General features: G+C 39.4%; 1 protein-coding gene across 1 annotated transcript in view; it reads left to right on the forward strand.

Moving 5' to 3' along the window:
• The first annotated feature begins 1,209 nt into the window (after nt 1-1,209).
• Nucleotides 1,210-22,270, forward strand: part of Xrn1 (5'-3' exoribonuclease 1) — a 106,832-nt gene continuing 85,771 nt past the window's right edge. Inside the window, exons 1-6 of the mRNA XM_036192590.1 lie at nt 1,210-1,387; nt 14,504-14,736; nt 17,636-17,733; nt 20,332-20,441; nt 20,545-20,655; nt 22,186-22,268. Of these exons, the coding sequence (XP_036048483.1) occupies nt 1,313-1,387; nt 14,504-14,736; nt 17,636-17,733; nt 20,332-20,441; nt 20,545-20,655; nt 22,186-22,268 (710 nt within the window). The 5' untranslated portion in view covers nt 1,210-1,312. The remainder of the gene's footprint in view (nt 1,388-14,503; nt 14,737-17,635; nt 17,734-20,331; nt 20,442-20,544; nt 20,656-22,185; nt 22,269-22,270) is intronic.

Genomic DNA, 22,270 nt, shown 5'->3' on the forward strand with positions numbered 1-22,270 from the left:
ACCTTGAACTCTTGATCCTCCTACCTCCATCCTTCAAGTGCTGAGATTAAGGCTTGCATACCACACCAGGTTTCTTGAGTTTTTGGTTTGAGATAGGCTTTCATATTGCCCAGGATCTCTCTGAACTTGGCTATGTACCTGAGGATGGCCTTTAACCTCTGATCCTCCTATGCCTCCTAAGTGCTGGAATTTATAGGCCTGCACGGCCACAGCAGGCCTTTTGTTTTTCGTTGGTTTCTTTGTTTTGAAACAGGGTATCAAAAATAAAAAACTGGGGGTAAGGGGAGTAACCCACAGTCTTGAAACGCTGAAAAATTACTCTTTAAAAGAAACTAATGTAAGCTGGGCAGTGGTGGCACACGCCTTTAATCCCAGCACGCGGGAGGCAGAGCCAGGCAGATCTCTGTGAGTTCGAGGCCAGCCTGGGCTACCAAGTGAGTTCCAGGAAAGGAGCAAAGCTACACAGAGAAACCCTGTCTCGAAAAACAAAACAAAGAAAAGAAAAAAAAGAAAAAAAAAAAAAGAAACTAATGTAGATTTACATTAGTCAGAAAATAACTCCCCTCACAAACTAACCAGACCTTTCCGTTTAGCGATCCCAGGAGGAAAAGACCACAGTACAAAATCCAATGTCCAGTACCCTCTCTTATTTAGGATTTCTATTGCTGTGGTAAACACCATGGCCAAAAGCAACTTGGGAAGCAAAGGGTTTATTTGGCTTACACTTCCACATCTCAATCCATCATTGAAGTAACCTGGGGCAGGAATCGAAGCCATGAAGGAACGCTGCTTTCTGGCGTGTTCACTCAGTCGTCGGCTTTCTCATACCCCAAGACCACCTGCCCAGGGGTGGGCCAGCCCACAAAGAGCTGTACCCTCTACGTCGATCATTAATCAAATTATTCCCAAAGGCCAATCTGGAGGCAGCGTTTTTCTCAGTTAAGGTTCCTCTTCCCAATGAGTCTGCCATGTGTCACGTGGACATAGAACTAACTCTCCCAACTGTCCCTTAACTGTTTTCATACCATCTGCAAGTCCACACCTCTACCAATTGGCATTTTTAAACTGAGCTTGCTTACCACAGCCGCCACGCCCCTTGCGCCGTCACCAACGAGTACGGAAAAGGCGGCGAGGTAGACAGGACGCCCCGCCCACCGGCATCGTACTGCCCCTCTAGGCACGCGGGTTGCTCTATGGTCTGGAGGACCTTGTGTTGTCATCCTCCGAGCGACGGCCGGAGGCGGCCGCGTAGGCCCGGGCGGGGCGTTTGGTTTCGTTTCTGCACCGACTGGAATTAGTGTCGACGGTCAAAATGGGAGTCCCCAAGTTTTACCGATGGATCTCGGAGCGGTATCCCTGCCTCAGCGAAGTGGTGAAGGAGCATCAGGTGGGTGAGCACAGGCCGCGGCGCAAAAGGCGGGCCCGCGGGCCTCTCTGCGCTGTGGGACGCGGGCCTTCGGCTGCCTGCGGTGCTGGTCAGCAGCCGGACAGGAGGACAGGGAGGGCAGGGATTGGCGGCCTCCGGGTGAGCCGCACCGGGTAGAGGCAGGTACGATCCGTGTGGCCGCGCTGGGTGCTTGCGGCAGGTAGCTCCCCTGGGAGAGCCTCCCGCGACTTCCAAAGGAGCCCTCCGTCCTCTGGGAGCTGCACCTGGCTTCGCCTTAGGCTGCGAGGTTGAGTGGGGAGCCTTCCCCGGTCTCTTGACCCACGCAAAGCAACCTGTGTACAAGCAATAACAATGTCCCTACTGTGGAATCGCCTACCTAGTACTCCAGCTGTGAAGAACTGCATTTATCCCCGACGCCTGGACCAATGGAAACAGCCAGTGACTAGTATTGTGATAGCTTTTGATAATCTTGTTAGCTCCCAAACAGTACCCACCCACCCCCCTTTTGTCTAAACGAACAAAACGTTTAGCTGGAGAGTAGGGGTGGGGGTTGGTGCTTAGTGGCTTTGATATGGCAGAAAAAGCCTGAAACATTATTACTAATAGTTGGTGTATAATGACCCCACGGCAGCGTTTATGTGAGTTCTAAAGTGTGTATTTGTATATCTATATATTGGAATATACTTGCATGTTTAAATAACAGAGGAGAGAAACAAAATATCCTAATAGATAAACGAGACTTTGAATGATAAATTTAGTGTGTCACATTGAATGACTTTGATAATGACTTTTTCTGGTTTACAGAAAGAAAAAAACTAGTTTTTTTAAATTTGTATAGCTAATTGAATTACTTGTCATAAGTAGCACTGTATTAATACTGGGAGCTGTCAATTATATGGGGTTTTGTTTTGTTTGTTGAGGCACTTGTAAGGATAACAGTGGAGTCCAGTATCTGGAAAGGATTCTTTTGATATTAAGTTCTAATGAAACTTGGCATATGAAAAAAAAAAAAAAAAAGCTTATAAAAAGTTCCAGAGTGCTAATTTGTCTTTCATTTATTTGAAACATAGGTTGAGTTAGATTTAGAGTTATAATTTCCAGGGAAAAGAGTGGAAATGGAGACATTGTTTTTCTTTGATCAATAAATATTTGATAGCATCTAATATGTTCAATAACATTTTTTTTGTCTGTGCTTTGGCCACAATAATTTATTTGGTTAAACTACCTGGATTCTGTACCCTGAGGAATTTTGCAAAAACAAAGCAATCATTAAAAGGAACATTAAGACATGAACAGCAAGATAGATTTTTCTGAAAGTTTCATAGTAGATTGAAACTGAAAGTAAGGATTGCTTTAAAATTACACTGTAAGTGAACAGTAAGACCTGGTGCATCAGCAGAGCATGGTGTCCTACATCTTTAATCCCAGCACTCAAGAGGCAAAGGCTTGCAGATCTCTGAGTTTGAGGCCAGCCAGAGTTACATAGTGAGACCCTGACTCAAGGTAAATAAATAAATAGATAGATAAGTAAGGGACCAAGAAATGGATCATTGATTAAGAAGACCTGTGTTTGTAACTCCAGTTCCAGAGCAGGATACACAGACATACACAGGCAAAACAACCACACACAGATAGATAGATAGATAGATAGATAGATAGATAGATAGAAACTTGATGTATCAAAGTAATGCCTTCCACAAATATCGAGATCCAGGACAGGAACCAAAAATAACACAGAGAAACCCTGTCTCGAAAAAACCAAAACCAAAAAAAAAAAAAAAAGACACAAATATTTTATTAATAGGAGACCAAAAATGAGGAGAGTAGGGACAGGTGGCTCCTGAGGGCTCACTGGCCAGCTAGTCCCACTGAATTAGCCAGCTTCAGATTCACTGAGAAATCCTGTCTCAAAAAGTAAAGTGGAGAAGCAATCAAGAAAAGCCTCAGAGTTGACCACTGGCCTGGAGGGACAGTGTGGGAGGAAGAGGTTTGGGACCAGAGAAAGGATTGGGACCAGCCCAGTCTGTGAGTCCTCACATGCAAATAAAAAGGGAAACTAGCTAACCAAGTTAAAAGTCCGTAAAACAATGATAACAAGTCATGTGATGCAGTATCCCCATGTTACTGGTTCAAAATACTACAAGATAATGGCAAATGGCCAGTAGACTCTAGACAGGGTTATAAGAGGAAAGAGAAAGAAATATGTGATGAACTTTCAAACTCCAGAAACCTCCCCTGTTAGTTTCACAAAGGCTATACTGGCCAATTAGACAGCAGTCTCTAAAGCAGTGTGGGGAGGAGGGGTGTCTTTATTTTTAGATTTATTTATTATGTGTACAGTGTTCTGGCTGCATGCCAGAAGAGGGAGCCAGATCTCATTACAGATGGTTGAGAGCCACCATGTGGTTGCTGGGAATTGAACTCAGGACCTCTGGAAGAACAGCCAGTGCTCTTAACCGCTGAGCCATCTCTCCAGCCCCGAGGGGTGTCTTTTTAAGACTGATTGAGTGAGGGGTCATCGGAAGAAAAAGCAGTGTACACTCAAAGTTGACCTACCAAGTGACCATCATGGGGCACAGTGTACCCTAAGGAGAAATGACTAAGAGTAAAGTAAACGTTGTCATGGAAGAGATGGGAAATAGAGAAAAGATGGTCAGATTCAGCTTGGAAGAATTAGAGTCAAGAAATCTTTCAAAACAATTCCTTAAAAAACTGCAAAATAAAGCTAAGTTAAGCTTATCTGGGGCCTGCTCTTTTTTTCTTTTTTGGTTTTTCGAGACAGGGGTTCCCTGTGTAGGTTTGCTCCTTTCCTGGAACTCACTCTGGCTGGCTTCGAACTCACAGAGATCCACCTGCCTCTGCCCCCCCCCCCCAGGACTGGGATTAAAGGCGTATGCCACCACAGCCTAAAACTTACCTGAACCTCTACTCATTCTAAAGCTCAAGAAAATTTGGTTCATTTGAAAAATGAACAACAGAGAAGGACTGAAGCCAAATGGCATACATTTTATTTATTTATATAGTTGGCTTCTTTCTTTTTTGTGTATGAGTGTGTTACGTGAATGTATGTCTGTGTACTATATTCATGCCTGGTGCCTTTAGAGATGAGAAAGGGGCCTTGGATCCTTGGAACTGGAGGTACAGATGATTGTGAACCAGTATGTAACTTCTGGGAACCAAACCTCAGTACTCTGTAGGTGTAACAAGTGTTCTTAACCTATGAGCCATCTCTCCAGCTATGAATACAAAGCTTTGTTTACTTCCCCGCCCAGCAGTGGTGATACACATGTGTAATCCAAGCAGTATGGCGGCTGAGGAAGGAAGATGGCCATTTCAAGGCTAGCATGAACTACATAGTAAGACCCTATCGCCAAAAAAAAAAAAAGCAAAGACTGAGTGTCATGTCATGTGTGTCACCCCCACCCCAAGACCTAGACCTGAAACCCTGGCTTCATGAGAGACTGGGTTACAAAATGAGTTCAAGAACAGTTTGAGTCACTTAGTGGGACCGTGTCAAACTTTTGAGAACAGCATTGTGGGGGTAGCTGGCTCGGTGTTAGAATGCCTGCCTAGCCTACATGAAGTTCTAAGGCTTTATCCCCTAGTACCCAGAAAAGGGAGCAGGACAGGCAAAGGCTGGGCTTGTGGCTCAGTGAAACAGCACTTGCAGAGCATGAAGGTCCAGAGTTTAATGTCCCAAACTATAAGGGTGGGGAGAACTTTTTTATTAGTGTGCATTTGTTATGAATGAACGTGTGTGAATGTGGGAGCGTTCCATGGTGCATATTGTGGAGGTGAGACAACAACATTCAGGGCTCAGTTTTTCTCCTGCTGTGGGTCCCAGGGATTGTCACATAGGTTGTCAGTCATGAGCCATCTTATAGGCCAAACTATTTTGGTTTTGAGTCTTTGTCTCCCTTCCTCCACCTCTTCTTTTTTTACTTTTATTTATTTATTTAATTTTGCCAGCAATTGTTCATTTTTACCTGACTTCATTGGAAAGAAAGCTGCCTCCTTGTCATAACAGTACAAGTCAATCCCCCTAGTGTCATTGCACTTAGCTGGGAAGTCCTCTGGGAGGCTGTACTACCCTTCCTCAAATGAGACACCTGGACACAAACTGAACTCTGCCAAATTTGTGTCCTCCTTTGCACAATGAAGATTCAGGTACTTTTTTTCATTTCTTACATCCACATAGTAGATAAAATGAGAAGAGAAATGACCCTAAAGTCACTCAAGCAAGTAAATACAGATTCTAGGCTCCAAGGAGGTAGAGAGGTTATGTCTCATGAATTTTCTTGACAATTAGTGAACCCAAAGATTTCATGCAACCTTCACCTGCTTTTCTCCTCTACTATCCAGGCCTTAGAACTTGACTCCCAAATGATCCATTCAGAGCTCACATGCCTGCCCATGCACTTAGGCAGAACATTGTGGCAGTTGAGAGTATGTGAAAGAAGAGAGACTTTCAGAAGTGCCAGTCCATTATGGCAGATAAGAGCAGAGAAAAAAGACAAAGAAAATGATGATAGGGGAAAAAAAGAAGCACAGTAACTTCCCTACATACATTTAAAACTTGTAAATATATGCACTAAGAAAATTACATAAATTGTGAAAGAACTATACTTACCAGTTATAAAAACAGAACCTAGAGATTATTAAAAAATAAATGAATAAATGAAAAAGATGCCTAAGAGAGAAAAAGCCAAGAACAGGTGGTGCTATGAGAATTTTTAAAAAGAGATGGAGAGGCTAGAGAGATGGCTCAGTGGTCACGAGCACTTGTTGCTATTGCAGAAGAGATTGGTTTGGTCCCCAGTACTAGCATAGTGACTCAGAACCATCTGTAATTATACTTCCAAAAATCTAGTGCCCCCTTCTGACCTCTGGACACCAAGTAGCACATACGCACATACATGCAAATACTCAGGAAAAAAAATTTTAAGAGGTATATGATGGCTAATCTTATTTGTCAACTAATCTTAGTTGTCAACTTGACCACATCTGGAAGCAAACACCAAGCAGCCTGGCACATGTGTGAGGGACATTTCTTGATTGGATTATTTGTGGTAGGAAGACCCTCTGTAAATCTAGAACACCTTCTGGTGGCAGACTTATGTAAAGGACATGGAAGAAGGACAGGTTTTTCCTTTTGCTTGCCTATCTTCATTCCGGCAGGCAAGATCATCTAAGCTGCTGCTGAGGCATTCCTTCTCTGGGATTAGAACCTACTTCAGGATTCCAGTGTAGATCAGCTGAGACACCCAGTTTTGTGTTGTTCAACTGTCAGGTTTGTGGACTTTCTGTCAGGAGATGGCCATTGTTGGACTAGGTGGACTATAGCCTATAAGCCACTCTAATAAATCTCCCTGTAATATATAGAGAGATTCTGTCTATCAATTCTGTTCCTGTATAGAACTCTGACTAATGCAAGGTGGAAAGAAGAAATTTTAAAAATTATAAAGACTTAAAAGGATTCAAGGGCTGGAAATGCAGCTTACCAGTAAAATATTTGTCTATCATGCTTCAGGCCCTCAGCATGGGGGGGGGGGAGTTTTTCAGGAGAAAGTAATAAAAAGAGATAAGGTAGTATAAGGGCTAACAAGTAAATAACAGGTATTCCTCTGGGGAAAAACTACAGCAGAGCAAGTTCTAAAACTTTCTATATATTAAAAAAGAAGTTGAAAGCACATGTTAAAAAATACATACCTGAGAATATTTATTCAGTTGACCAATGCCAAACAAAGTCTAGTTAAAATTACCATACCTCGTTGAAAAAGAAAAGGTAGTAACTTTAGCTTGAGATTTCCTAAATGGGAAATAGCATATCTGTTCCTATTAGTGTCCCTCAACAGTTGAAGAACAGAAGGAGACAAAATGAAAATACTTTTATAAATTAGAAACAGTGGCTGGGTGGTAGTGCTCAGAAGGCAGAGGCAAGTGGGTCTCTCAGTTCTAGGCCAGCTTGGTGTACTGTGTTAGAGTTAAAACCTTTCCTTTTTATTTAGACAAAAAGGGGGAAATGTTGTAGAATAATCTTTTTGTACACTGTGAAAATGTGATACTCTGACTAGCTTAATAAAAAACTGAATGGCCAACAGCTAGGCAGGATTTCCAGGCACAAAGGATGCTAGGAAGAACAAAGGCAGAATCCACAGCCAGACTGAGAGACACATAGCAAGATGCCGGAGGAGAGGTAAAAGGCATGAGTTACATGGCAACACATAGACAAATAGAAATGAGTTAATTTACGTTATAAGAGCTAGAGGAATAAACTAAGCTATAGGCTGAATTTTCATAATTAATAGTAGTCTCCATGTCATTTTTTTGTGAGCTAGCAACCTAAAGAAAAATCTGTCTACATATGCCACCCAACATGTATATACAAATAAGGCCTGAAAAGGCTTTTTTAAAAAGGGGAAAAAAAAAAAAAAAAAAAAAAAGGTCAGGAACACAGCTTTTTGGGTAGTCACAGTGGCATACAGGTACAGCTACCTGCTGCCTGCAGGCTGTAGGCAGGTGCCAGCACCATGTGCCAGGTCCATGCACTAAGCTGAGCCATTCGGCAGCTGACATAGCAATTTAAGATTTGTCTCACGCAATCAGAGAACACAACAGATACTCAGTCAAAACAGATCCAGACAGAAAAAACCTTAAACAGTTTACAGTGTGTTTTTAAAATGTACATAGGCTTTAAAAAAATAGGTATAGACAGTCACAGAAAAAAATAGCTCATAAATTATATGATAAAGTCTTTAAAGAGAGACTAAAATAATATAAAAAGGATAAGCCACATGAAGGTGAAAAATACACATCTAGATCTTATATGGCATCTCATTGACTTTGAATTTATTGATTGCTGATGAACAAATAATAGCTGCTAAGAGACATTGATTATGGAAACTGCTAAATTAAACCAACCTATATACTTTTTTAAATGTCTTCAAATTGGAAGTCAAAAAATATGTTGCATTGGAGAAGAGATTATGCTTTTGTTTCCACAGAAAATGAAAGGCTATTGATTCATTCAAGGTTGATAGAGATCAGATTTGATTGGGAAGACCTCTGAAAATCCTGGCTACAGACATAAAGAATTAAAAAAAAAAACTACAAGACAAGTGACATATATTTTAACTTCTCAAACATAAAACAAAAAAAAAAAATCGTCTTTCTCTGATTTATGTATAACACATAGACCATTCTTGTGTTAATGCTGACATATATGTTATCTTTGAAAGTTTGTGTGTTTTCTGAGCAAGAAGACCAGACACTAATGAAAAGGGGTGGCCCAGGTGATCCAGTCTCTCAGAGTGCCTCTGTTGCAGTTTCCTCAGAGTTCTACATCAAGAACAGTTTCAAGGCTGCTGCCTAAGATGGTCCTGTATCACAGACTATTCTAGCCAGGACTGCAGATAAGTCTTGCATCATCCCATCACACCAAGACTGAACAACAGCTAGTTCCCCCAGGACTCGACCATTATCTCAGTTTTCTCCAAACAACAGGAAGCAGTCTAGAGAACACAATGCCCACATTCCCAAAGGTGGATTCTGGATTTTTGCCTTCATTTAGGGGGGTTGGTTATAAGTTGTTATTGGTAAAAGTCAGGAAAAAAAGCTGAACAAAGGAGATCAGATTCAAGAATATTGTTCTAAAAAGAAAAAGGGGATAAAGGAATAAAAGGATAAAAGGGCAGATTATTTAATCTACCTTTAAATTAAAAAAAGCAACTACTAATCTTAAATATTTTACATTGGTATGGATTTTTGTATATCAATACAAATTTAAGGTTATTTTTGTTATACTGTATATATGTTTCTACTCTTGTTTAAGGTATTTTGTGTAGTGATACAAACTTAAGGTAAATTTTTGTTAGAACATATTGTATATAAGTTTCTTCTCTTGTTTAAGGTATTGAACCTATGGAGCACATTTAACAATGTAATGTGAATTTCTAGTACTTGAAAGTTATTATTACAAACTATTTAGGATAATAAAGAAATCCAGGTTAGTAGTTAGTCACCTATAACAAACTTGTAGTCATGTTAGATATGTTTTCAAGGTCAAAAAAAGATATTTTAAATAGACAGGTGGTCTCCAAACACTTCAGAGACCTACTGAACATGGCATTTAAGATGTTTTAATAACATAAGGTTTTTCATGACAGTGAGACATGTCTGCTTCTGGCAGCACCAATTTACTTCAGAGAAGATGATGGGCCTTGAAGAACCTCCATATGGAGTTTGCTTTCTTTGTGGCAAGGTTAGCCACTGGGCAAGAAAGTGCCCTTGCCTCAACTGCTGACATTTGCTGTCCAGTTGGACAAACAGGACACAAAAGAACATGACTGCCAAACTTTGCCAAGACAAGGAGGGACAGTCCTTCAAAATTCCTGCTTCACAGAAAAAAATCTGTCAGTTATTCTCGGCCTGTAGGCTGAAGATGGATGTCCCAACATTACAGAGGAAACCTGGGTGGCTGTCTGGCAGTCAGATGTCTCTGTAGTTTCTTAGTTTTGGACATTGTTTGCTCTGCACTTCCTATTTACTCAAGTAATATTTTATCCTTCTCAGGTCTCTGATGGAGCTGAAGATGAGATAGTTATAATTTTGTTACCAAATTAAAAAAAATAAAAAGATGTTAAGTATATATGGTTGAGAAACATAAAAGCTTAAGTTGTTTAAAAAATGTTTTAAGGTCTAAAACAATATTTTTATGTTGGTAATATAAGCTATGATAAAAAGAAAATTAGGTATAAAACTTTTGATTCATCAGGATAGGTCAGATAATACAGTACTTTCTCCAAATTTGCCAAATTCAAATGAAATGGATATTGTAAATGTAGTTCTTACATGATAATTGTTTATTTATTTATTATGTATACAATTTTTTGCCTGCATGTATGCCTGCACGCCAGAAGAGGGCATTGGATCTCATTGTTGATGATTGTGAGTCATCATGTGGTTGCTGGGAATTGAACTCAGGACCTCTGGAAGAGCACCAGTGCTATTAGCCTCTGTGCCTTCTCTCCAGCCCAATTTTTCTTATTGTATATAGTTTTACTGTATAGAGTTAAAACCTTTCCTTTTTATTTAGACAAAAAGGGGGAAATGTTGTGGAATAACCTTTTTGTACTCTGTGAAGATGTGTCACTCTGATTGGCTTAATAAAAAGCTGAATGGCCAATAGCTAGGCAGGATTTCCAGGCACAGAGGACTTCTGAGAAGAAAGGCAGAATCCACAGCTAGACACAGAAAGGGAGCAAGATGAAGGAGAGGTAAAAGCCATGAGTTATGTGGCAACACATAGGTAAATAGAAATGAGTTAATTTATAAGAGCTAGAGGGACAAGCCTAAGCTATAGGCCAGTCTTTCATAATTAATAATAAGTCTCCATGTCATTTTTTTTTTGTGAGCTGACAGTCCAAAGAAAAACCTGTCCACACGTACAGATTGGGAGAGAGGTAAAAGCTAAGTGGCAGAATGTAGATTAATAGAAGCAGGTTAATTTAAGTTATAAGCGCTAGTTGGGAACAAGCCTAAGCTAAAGGCCAAGCTTTCATAATTAATAATAAGTCTCTATGTCATTATTTGGGGCTGGTAGCCAAAAAGAAAGTCTGGCTACAGCTGTGCTCCACTTTCTAAGAAGCATCACTGTCCGGGTGGTTAAAATTGCTAATGAACTATCCCTTAAGTCCAGCCTCCTTGTGACCTTAATGTATAAGTACAGATCATTTTGATCAATGTTTTATCTCTGATTGTACTTCCTTCACCTACCAGCCCGCACAATGTACTTATAAAGCATCTCTTCAAGGACAAAATTCTACAAATGACAAAAATATGCCATTACTCACTTTCTCTTAATATTTAAACTTAGTTGCAGAGTAAGTTGCTTCAAGCCTGCAGCCGCATATATTGCTACTACATAGACCCTACATACATTTTTCTCACAATGCTCACATATGACTCTCTTCAAATACCGATTGCCTTTCTGATTGATAAATTAATTTGCTAACTTTTGTAGTTGGAGTTTTCCTGCCTGGCCCAGTCAGGACAAATCTCTCTTACTCGCCAGTCCCACAGTCGCTCAGACCCAACCAAGAAAGCACACAGAAACATTGTTTAGAAACTGTATGGCTGTGGCAGGCTTCTTGTTATCTACTTCTTCTATCTTAAATTAACCCATTTCTGCTTATCTATACTTTGCCACATGGCTTGTGGCTTACCAGTGTCTTTACATGTTGCTTCTCATGGCGGCGGCTGGCAGTGTCTCCCTCCAGCCTTCTACTTCCCAGAATCCTCTTCTCTCTTGTCCCGCCTATACTTCCTGCCTAGCCACTGGCCAAACAGCATTTTATTTGTACAGAGCAATATCCACAGCAAACTTTGCTTCAGTCTCACTCATCATGAAATTCTTTTTCTGTAGTGGACAGCAAAAACCCAGATGTCTCCAAGATTCTGGGGACTCCTCAGGCTACACTGCTGACAGAGGCCACACTGCTGGCCTGCTGCTAGTGACATTCCATTTCCTATAGATGGGCTGCTGGTGTGGTTTTTCAAGTCAGTAGCACCACCACTGAGAAGAGAGGAGATAATATAGTCAAGGTGTAATTCCATGGTACAGCACTTGACTAATATGGAGGAGGCCCCTGGGTATAGCTGTTGCCTGATGTACAGGACGCCTTCCTTCTTAAAATCCATTAGTATAAGCCTTTTCACTCCTTTCTAGAAAACTGTACTTGTCTAAGGCTTCCCATAGGATGTTCAGAAAGGAAAGAAGGTAAACATATTCTTGACCTGTGTTCTTTAAAAAAAAAAAAAATCATAAATTCTTAGAGCTGGCCAGGTGATGGTGGCGCATGCCTTTAATCCCAGCACTCAGAAGGCAGAGGCAGGTGAGTTCGAGGCCAGCTTGGGCTACAAAGTGAGTTCCAGGACAGGCTCCAAAGCTACACAGAGAAACCCTGTCTCAAAAAAAACCAAAAAAATAGGGTTGGGGATTTAGCTCAGTGGTAGAGCGCTTGCCTAGCAAGCACAAGGCCCTGGGTTCGATCCTCAGCTCAAAAACAAACAAACAAACAAACAAACAAACAAAAAGCCGGGCATTGGTGGCGCAAGCCTTTAATCCCAGCACTCGGGAGGCAAAGCCAGGTGGATCTCTGTGAGTTCCAGGCCAGCCTGGGCTACCAAGTGAGTTCCAGGAAAGGTGCAAAGCTACACAGAGAAACCCTGTCTTGAAAAACAAAAAACAAAACAAAACAAAACAAAAAAAACCCAAAAAATAAATGAATGAATAAATAAATAAAATTCTTAGAGCTGTACAGTCCTTTGATCTTGCACAATGCTATCAGTATTAAAATAGCTAGAACTTTGTGGCTAGAGAGATGATTCTGTATTAAAAATGCTTGCTGTTCTTGAAGAGAACTAGCATTCAGTTCCCAGTACCCAAGTCCTAGGGAAGCTCACAACCACCCATAACCCTAGCTCCAAATATTGTAGACACCCTCTTCTGGCTTCCATGACCACGTACGTGTACACACACACACACACACACACACACACACACACACACTTCGAATTATTTTAAGTCTTAAAAATTATATTTAGCCAGGCAGTGGTGGTGCACGCCTTTAATCCTAGCACTCAGGAGGCAGAGACAGGCGGATCTCTGTGAGTTTGCAGCCAGCCTGGGCTACGGAGTGAGTTCCAGGAAAAGCTCCAAAGCTACACAGAGAAACCTTGTCTTAAGAAAAAAAAAAAAGGAAATTGAATTATTTTGTATAAATTATTCCACTCTCCAAGAAATTACAATGAGGCTTCATTTGGGGTTTTCAGATTCTTGAAACAAATAGTAAGTCTTGAATGCTCTTTAAAATCTTGTAATTACAGCTGTTAATTTCAGTTGATCCTATACTCAATAAGAACATTTAAAGAGTTTTTATTTAGCACTTATTTAATTCTGTAAAGTAGGTACGTTTTTGATAAATGCTTGGCAGTGTTTAATGATCTAAATCTTGTCACCCAGAAACCTCACAAGGCATGCCATTTTTAATAATGAGCAAATAATATTGTTACTGTACATGTTTATTAATTAGATTCAAGCTAATTTTCTTTATTTAATGTATAAAGGAGACTAGTAAAAAAATTCTTTGATTACACTGGTTACTTACATCCATTTCAGTTTTCTGTCAGTGTACATTTGTGTTGATAATGTGCTTGTTTAGAACAAAAACAGCTGAAAACCAGAGTCATGAGACCTTCTATAAAAGTAGATGCCCCACCTACCCCTACCGAGCCCCTGAGTGACAGCCTGGAGTCTGACTTTCCATTACTTCAGCTCACTGTTTTGCCTCCATTTTCAGATAATCTAAGCTTTTAAAAACTGATGTAATGAGTAAGTGGCTCTGTTTGAATAAACCAAATGCAACAGGTATTCAGTCACTTATAAAACCTTTAATACTCTTTCATAAAACCTTTTGATGTAAATGGGCATTATTTTCTCATTTATATAAGAAATTGAGACTTTGTGATGCCAAGTAGCAAACATGGAGAAACTAATATTTCGAGTGCCGTCATAACTAAGTGCTTTCTCTGCTGTTTCCTGAGGCTCTTACTTTGAATAAATAGTAGTCTAGTCCTCACAGTAAGGTTGGTCAAGCTGTACATTATGTAACTCCATGACTGTCTCTGCATTACTAGTTACTCCAGTTTGCTTTCCTCTGCTTACTTTATTCAACTGTGATTGTTTATTCACTTTTTTAAAGATGTGTTTTTTAACTTTATGTGTATGTTTATGGTATGTGTGTCTGCATGTTTGAGCACATGCATGTGGTGTTTGAGGAGGCCAGAAGAGGGCATTGGCTCCCCTAGTACTAGAGATACAGGGGGTTGTGCACAGCCTGAGGGTAAACTATGATCCAAACTTGGATCCTCTGGAAGAGGTCTCCTTGAGTTTTTATATATTTACATCCTGTTTGGGTTTTTTGTTTTGTCTGGGTTTTTTGTTGTTGTTGTTGTTTTGAACCATTGAAGAGTCACTTTTGCCAGGCATTAAAATAGTTGTGATAATTAATAATCTGGAACTTACTTTTTTTTTTTTTTTTTTTTTTTGCTTTTTAGATTCCAGAATTTGATAACTTGTACCTGGATATGAATGGAATTATACATCAATGTTCCCATCCTAATGATGATGATGTTCACTTCAGAATTTCAGATGACAAAATCTTTACTGACATTTTTCACTACTTAGAGGTGTTGTTTCGAATTATTAAACCTAGGAAAGTGTTCTTTATGGCTGTTGATGGTGTAGCTCCTCGAGCAAAAATGAACCAGCAACGTGGGAGGCGTTTTAGGTAAATGATTTAAAACAGTTGACATCATAGAGTGCATCTTCTGTTCAAATTTGTTTTCTATTTAAATCCTCAAAGTAACTGGTATACTCCATACTTATTATAGTGTTTGACTGGTCAAGTAATCAACGAGTAATTCTGATGAATTATATCTCAAAGCTTGTGTTGGGTTTCATATAAAGTCACTCTGTTCTCAGTTCCAAGTCTTCAAACTTGGCTTTGATGATCTGAGAGTAGTAGACGTGGAGCAGGACACCTGTGGTGAGCCACCTTGCTTTAGTCACCACGGCGTGTGCCAGGAGGTCATTCTAGTGAGTGTCTCCACAACCCATTGAATGAGCACACCTTAGTCTAGATGCCAATTTTGAGTAAACATGAGCCCTAAGGGGCAGGCAGTAAGGCAAATGAGATTAGACTGTGATTGGGATATGGGAAGAGAGTTCAGGTAGGAACTTGGCATTATCAGCACCGCTATGTAGAAGTAAAAGGATTAGAGATCAAAAGAGTCTTAAAATCCTGGATGTGTGGAGTATATCTAATAATAGTGAAAGTCAGGCTCTGTGCTTGTTTGGAGGTATCCTAAGTCCAGAGTATTTGAGGAGTTGTTAGCATAATGAAAGGCTCATTTAATCATAATGGTTGGATAAAGAATGAAGAGTATTCCTGCATCAAATGTGGGTGTTGTCAAGAAAGATGGGACAATGTCTTAGAGAAACCTTCCAGTGAGATTGAGGAGAGGATGGCAGAGTATTGATTTAACTACTAAAAGAAAAAAAAAACAGTCTAAAAGTATTGAAAATACTAGGATCCTTAAATGGCTTTTTTTTTAAAGCCAAAATTTAGATTTCTGAGGACTACCTAAAGACTTAATCAGGGGGCTGGAGAGATGGCTCAGAGGTTAAGAGTACTGGCTGCTCTTCCAGAGGTCCTGAGTTCAATTCCCAGCAACCACATGGTAGCTCACAACCATCTGTAATGAGAGATCTGGTGCCTTCTTCTGGCCTGTAGGCTGAACACTCACTGTATACATAATAAATAAATAAATCTTTTTTTAAAAAAAAGACTTAAATGAGAATTTCTAGGCATTGGAAAACTGCTTATACTAGGCATCTATCTATACATGGTATTTATTAAACTAATTTTAGGTAGCTACAAGCCTAAAAATTCATATTAAGATGCTGAGGGTACAGGCCTTTATCCTAATATTTGTGAGCACAAACAGGGAGATCTCCTTGAGTACAAGACCAACCTGGTCTCCATAGAGTTCAGCCACCAGAAAGTATCAATGCATCCTAGCTCTGTCTACTAGATCTACATTAGACAGAATGGATACCCTACTCCTTGCTTCTTGGTACCTGAAATGTTCCTAAGTACTGGTTTCTCCTCTCGTCACTCCTCTGTCATAGCTGAACCCTCACCCCCCAACAGCCTGAGTGTCTCAACTGTCATGGTGGTATCTTCAGACCTCTTCCCACCTTCCCAACTTTTGTGGAGGCATCTAACAAAAATCAACTCACTTCCAGAAACTGAACTGCAGGGAAGCCTTCCAGCTCTATTTTTAACTTCAGAACCTTTTCTTTATCAGAAATATAGACTACTTACTGGCCAGGGATTCAGGACCAATCAATCTATTGTAACTACCACAAACATATATTAAATGCTAGGCTGTCGCCAAGAGCCCCATATTTCCTAGAAAGTCTCATGGCATCTTCATACTTTAATGCTTGTTGTCTTAGCTCTGAATCTGCCTTCTGGTTTTTATCCATACTGTGCCACTAAAATTTCCTTACAAGATCACAGGCTTATGTCCTAATCCAAAGACTAAGTGTGCATTGTGTTCTCTGCCCACAGCAAGTAACAGTGCTGATCCTTCTTTCATTCTGGGATTTCTGTCCTTCATCTTTGTGTAGCTTTGCTCTGTTGGTGTCATGCTGGACCTCTGTCATCTTCCCTTTCTCTGCTGCTGTTTTTCTTAAATTATCATTAAAGTTAACTTCCTTGAGTCTGTCCCTGGGCCCCAAGAGATCACATTTAATAACTTTGACTACTATGTCTCTACTGGGTACTCCCAAATTCATCTTTATGGTGGTTTTCTCACTCCCAAGTTCCTTTTCTAGTGGAATGCTTGTTGACTGTCTCCATCTGGATAGCCTAGATGGCAGCAGGCATGCCATGCTCAGAACTGAGCTCCTCCTCCCCAAAGCGGGTCTTTTCCCTTTCCTGTCCCACTCGATGACTAGCTGCCTGACCCAAGCCCAAGAATAATTCGAACTCCTTCTCACATCTAGATCCTATTTATACTTCTTTTTGTCATCTTTTTAGAATCTAGTATCTCAGTGTAGGCTGCCTTTATCTTTAGATTATTTAAATAGTTGTTTCTATATTGCAGCTAAAGTAAGCCTGGCTATTCAATATCTCCCCTTGCTGTCCCCCCATCTCCCCCCCCAGTGTAATCTTTAAAGCCTGGAATCATTTTTTGCCATATTTTATATACTCATATCATTGATGATTAGTAAAATTATTAAAATCATTAAATGATATAATTAAATATAGCAAACACAATTGACACTTAAAGCCTTTGTCCTTGTTTCTGGAATAAATTTGCTGTATATTATGTTATAATTAATTACTTAAGTGTTTGTAATGATTTGTGCTTTTTACTGTTTTAATGTCCCATCTTCTATAGTCTTCATATAAAAAAAAAAAAAACAACCTCAATTCTGTAAATAAAAGCAAAGAATTCCTAGGCTTATTCATTTCTACTATGATTATTTTTTAAAATTGTATAGTTTTGAACCTTAAGGTTGGCAAATTAGTGTTTTATGTAAAAAAGCTTCTAAATAATAGTTTGTGTAAAATGTTTATTTTCTAGAAAATGTAAGATACTTTTTCTCTTTTTAAGGTCAGCCAAGGAGGCAGAAGACAAAATTAAAAAAGCAATAGAAAAGGGAGAAACACTTCCTACAGAAGCCAGATTTGATTCTAACTGTATTACGCCAGGTAAACTGACTGAAAGACATTCTGAAAGATTTCAGATAGAAATTGAAGATTTTCCTAATGGGATTTGTTTTTAGACCAGTTTTCCTTGGGCCTTCATTAGCCATGTTTTCCCATTTCTGTCTGCTCATGAGATGATCTCATCATGTTGACTGTGAAAGTTCCTATAAAGACCCCCTGTAGTGTTTCCAAGTGTTGATGAGCAGATATGGAGAGGCTTTGTCAGCTACATAGAGTTCCTGACCTGGAAGAACTCACGGGGGCTTTCAGTTGATTCTGCTCACTCACCAGTATCAAATAGACACGTTTCTGTACCTACCCCACGGCTTCAGGATGAGAAATCCATTCAGTCCAGAGAGTTTACTCCTCTACCAAAGGAATCTGGGATTTCTGTGACTTTTAAGAAAATAGGGCCAGGGAAATGGCCCAGCAGATAAAGGCAGTTGCTGCCCATCCTGATGACCTGAGTTCAATTCCCAGGCTGCATGCTGGAGCTACTGCAAATTATCCTCTGACCTCCACACATACAAATAATGTAAAAAGATAATAGTAATTTATTAGTAATTTATTTAACTTAATTCTATATATACTGCCCTACTTGATACAGTTGAGGGGGTTGACTGGCTTCTTTACAATCCTTTATTTTGGGCAAAAATCTTAAATGTAACTTCTAAAATTCCATACAAACGAGTGATTTGTGTTGTTGTTTTAGATGCACATTGTTCAATTTAATAACCAGTTTCTCCTGGATATAGTTTTAATATTGCCTTTCACTGTTGATCATCTGAGATTTTCTAGGGCATAATCATTGTATACTCACTTTCCAGATTAAAATAATTTTTCATGTTAAGAATAGTAGTTATTAGGGCTACAGAGGTGGCTCAATGGTTAAAAGCACTGATTGCTCTTGCAGAGGACCTGGGTTCAATTCCCAGCATCCACATGGTGGCTCACAACCTTCTGTAACTCCAGTTCTACAGGATCAGATACCCTCTTTTGACCTCCAAGGGCACTGCATGCACATGTTTCACATACATATATGCAGGCAAAACACTATATATATATATAAAATAAATATTTAAAAAATTAAAACATAGCTGTTATTGGGAGATAACTCAGTCAGTAGGGTACTTAATCACACAAACATAAGGACCTGAGTTCAATCCCCAGCACCCATATAAGAAACTGGGTATAGTGGTGCACACTTGTAAGCTTGCTGGGGAGATGAGTTGGAAGGATTCCTGGGGCTCCTGGTGAACTTGTTTTACCTACTTATTGAATCCTAGATTTCAGTGAGAATCTGTGTCTCAAAAGACAAGCTGGACATCGTGGCACAGAGCTTTAATTCCAATACTTGGGAGGCAGAGGTAGGAGGATCTCTGTGAGATTGATTCCAGCATGTTCTACTTAGCAAGTTCTAGGGAAACCAGGGATACAGAGACCCTGACTAAAAAGTAAAAATACAAAGTGGATGGTATCTAAGGAAGAACCAACCAATCACAGATTGTCCTTTGAGCTCCATATAAACACATGCTTCTGCATAAACCTATATATACACATACCAGTAGTTGTTGGAGTGGGAATACAGTTTATTTGGTAGAGTACATCATTTGCACCATGAGATCCTGGGTTCAGTCCTCAGCACAGTATAAATCGGGTGTGGTTGTACATGCCTGTAATTCCAGGACTTGGGAAATAGAGGCAGAAGATCAGAAGTTTAGGGTTATCCTTAGCTCATAGTAAGTTTAAGACTAACCTGGACTACTACACACTTTTAAAATAAAAGCAATATTAGTTTATTAATAAAATAAATTAACAAGGGCTGGAGAGATGACTCAATGGTTAAGAGCACTGTCTGCTCTTCCAGAAGTCCTGAGTTCAATTCCCCAGCAACCACATGGTAGCTCACAACCACTTGTAATGAGATCTGGTGCCCTCTTCTGGCCTTCAGGGACACATGCAGGCAGAATACTGTATTCATAATAAATAAATAAATCTTTTTTAAAAATGAATAAAATAAATAAATTAACAATATTAATTATTGTTAGCGATCTGATTAAAACTACATGTCTTATAAAAATACTTCAGGATCTAGAAAAACAATTCAATATGTAAAAGTATTTTCCACACCAGTTGACCTGTGTTCAAAGCCTAGAACCCATAGTCGAAGGATAGAATGAACTACAGAAAACTCTAGCCTCCTCATATGTGCCGTCGCATACATATACTCACCCTCACACATTACACACCACACACAGGCATAATGATAATAAATAAAATTAATAATATGCTTAGGAATCCAGCAAAAAGGAGAAAGTTGGAGTTAGAGTTCAATCTGCTCTTAAATAAAATGCTTAAAGCATGGTGTGTAGGTGGTGTAAAATTCATGACTACCTTTGTGGCACTGACTTCATTTAAGGTTGCTAGTGACATTTGAAACATTGAAGATACTTGCTAGAGGACACAGTGTATTATTTGCTTGCAGGATAAGCAAGAGGGCTTTCTTTGAAGATACTGATACTATGTTGTTACTGGGAACTTAACTGTTTTTGCTATTTTCGTCTTTCTCAGATTAACCTTTTTAAAACTTTTTATTTATAGGGACTGAATTCATGGCCAGGTTGCATGAACATCTGAAGTATTTTGTAAATATGAAAATTTCCACTGACAAATCATGGCAAGGCGTTACCATCTACTTCTCAGGCCATGAGGTTATCATCTTTTTTTAATCTAAGGAATTTTTTAACGTTTAAAATTTTTTAAAAGTTTGAAGCATAGCATATTACCACCTTCTTTTTCAAACATTATGTTTAGACTCCTGGAGAAGGAGAGCATAAAATCATGGAATTTATCAGATCCGAGAAAGCAAAGCCAGATCATGATCCAAACACCAGACATTGTCTTTATGGCTTAGATGCTGACTTGGTAGGTATACCACTTATTGTCATTATAAACTTGTGTCATAGAACTAAATAACTAAGAGGTGGAGTTTTTAATGCAGGAAGTTCATTGGCTGTAGCAACAAATATATAAGGCAATGATTGCTACATTTGCCATTATCTAAGTTCTAAAAGAATTGGGAAAATAAGCTTTGTTTGTTTGTTATAGGTTATGAATAACTGATGTTGGTATAGTCTACAGACCTGAGTAACCATAATTCTATGAGTGTGATGCTGAGGAGGAAATGATGAAGCCAAGAAAAGAGGGCTGTTATACCTCATGTTTTTACTGTCACGAAAACCTCCTAATTTGTAGCTCCATGCCTCAAATACCTTTTATATGACTATTTTGCCTGCATGTATGTATGTGTATCACGTGTGTGCCTGTTGCCCAAGGAGGGCATTGGATCCCCTGGAACTGGAGTTAGGGGTAGTTATGAGCTGCCCTCTAGGTACCTGGAGCTGAACCCAGGTCCTCTGCAAGAGCAGTAGTAACCTTTCTTTAACTGCTGAAGCCATCTCTCCATCCCCTATCAGAGAAGTTTTCATACTAACTAAAACTAAACAAGCAAGCTAGTATAATGACCTTCTTTATACTCTTAAATTTCCTTAAGTTTTCTGGACTTTTTTGTTTTTGTTTTTGAGACAGGGTTTCTCTGTGTAGCCCTGTCTGTAACAGCCCTGGCTGTCCTGGAACTTGCCGTGTAGAGCAGGCTGGCCTCAAACTCAGAGATCTGCCTCCCTCTGCCTCTTGAGTACTGGGATTAAGGCATGCACCACCACACCAGGCAAGTTTCCTTAAATATTAATTTTTTTAAATTGAGTGAAGTCATCTGCCTCTTTTCTACCAACATGGGTTATTGAAGCAAATTCCATACACTGTTTTCACCTAATAAATACATATTTTCATATTTCTATAAACAAGTTTTTAAGGTACTTAACCACAATGCCATTATCACATACCTAATAATAATTGCTTAAGGTAAATAACCACATCTCCTGATTGTGTCATAAATTTTCACTTTGTTTTGTTGTTTGAATAAGAATTTAAATAAAATAAACAATATATATTGCCATTGATTCACATGATCACTAGACTTTTGCGTTCACTTGAGGGAGTAAGACATAGGAGAAAATTAAAGTGCCCTTTTCCATTTTGGAATGAATTTTCATATTAATGTCACCCTGACTTCTAAGCATCCTCTATATTTTTGTAGCATAGGAAAGTTGCTGCTTCTAATTTCTACTCCTTGTAAGAAGTAGGAATTTGTGGAAATCCAGAGAAAGTTCTGTGACTTAGGGAGGAGGCTGTGAGGTGGACATAGCTCTGGAAAAGCGGCCTCCCTTGATGCCATTCATGTCCTGCATTGGGCCACTCTGTGACATCTGCATATCTGATTTCAACTTTCACACTTTGATTTTGCAGTTTGCTCCATATAGATATTAAGTTGCTTTTGTAAACCTAATGGTATGAACAAAGGGAGGATAGAAATATTTCATAATTATTTTTCAACAGATCATGCTTGGATTAACAAGTCACGAGGCACATTTTTCTCTCTTAAGAGAAGAAGTTCGGTTTGGTGGAAAAAAAACACAAAGGT

This window comes from Onychomys torridus, chromosome 7 (assembly GCF_903995425.1).
Source record: "Onychomys torridus chromosome 7, mOncTor1.1, whole genome shotgun sequence".
NCBI classification, from domain to species: Eukaryota; Metazoa; Chordata; class Mammalia; order Rodentia; family Cricetidae; genus Onychomys; species Onychomys torridus.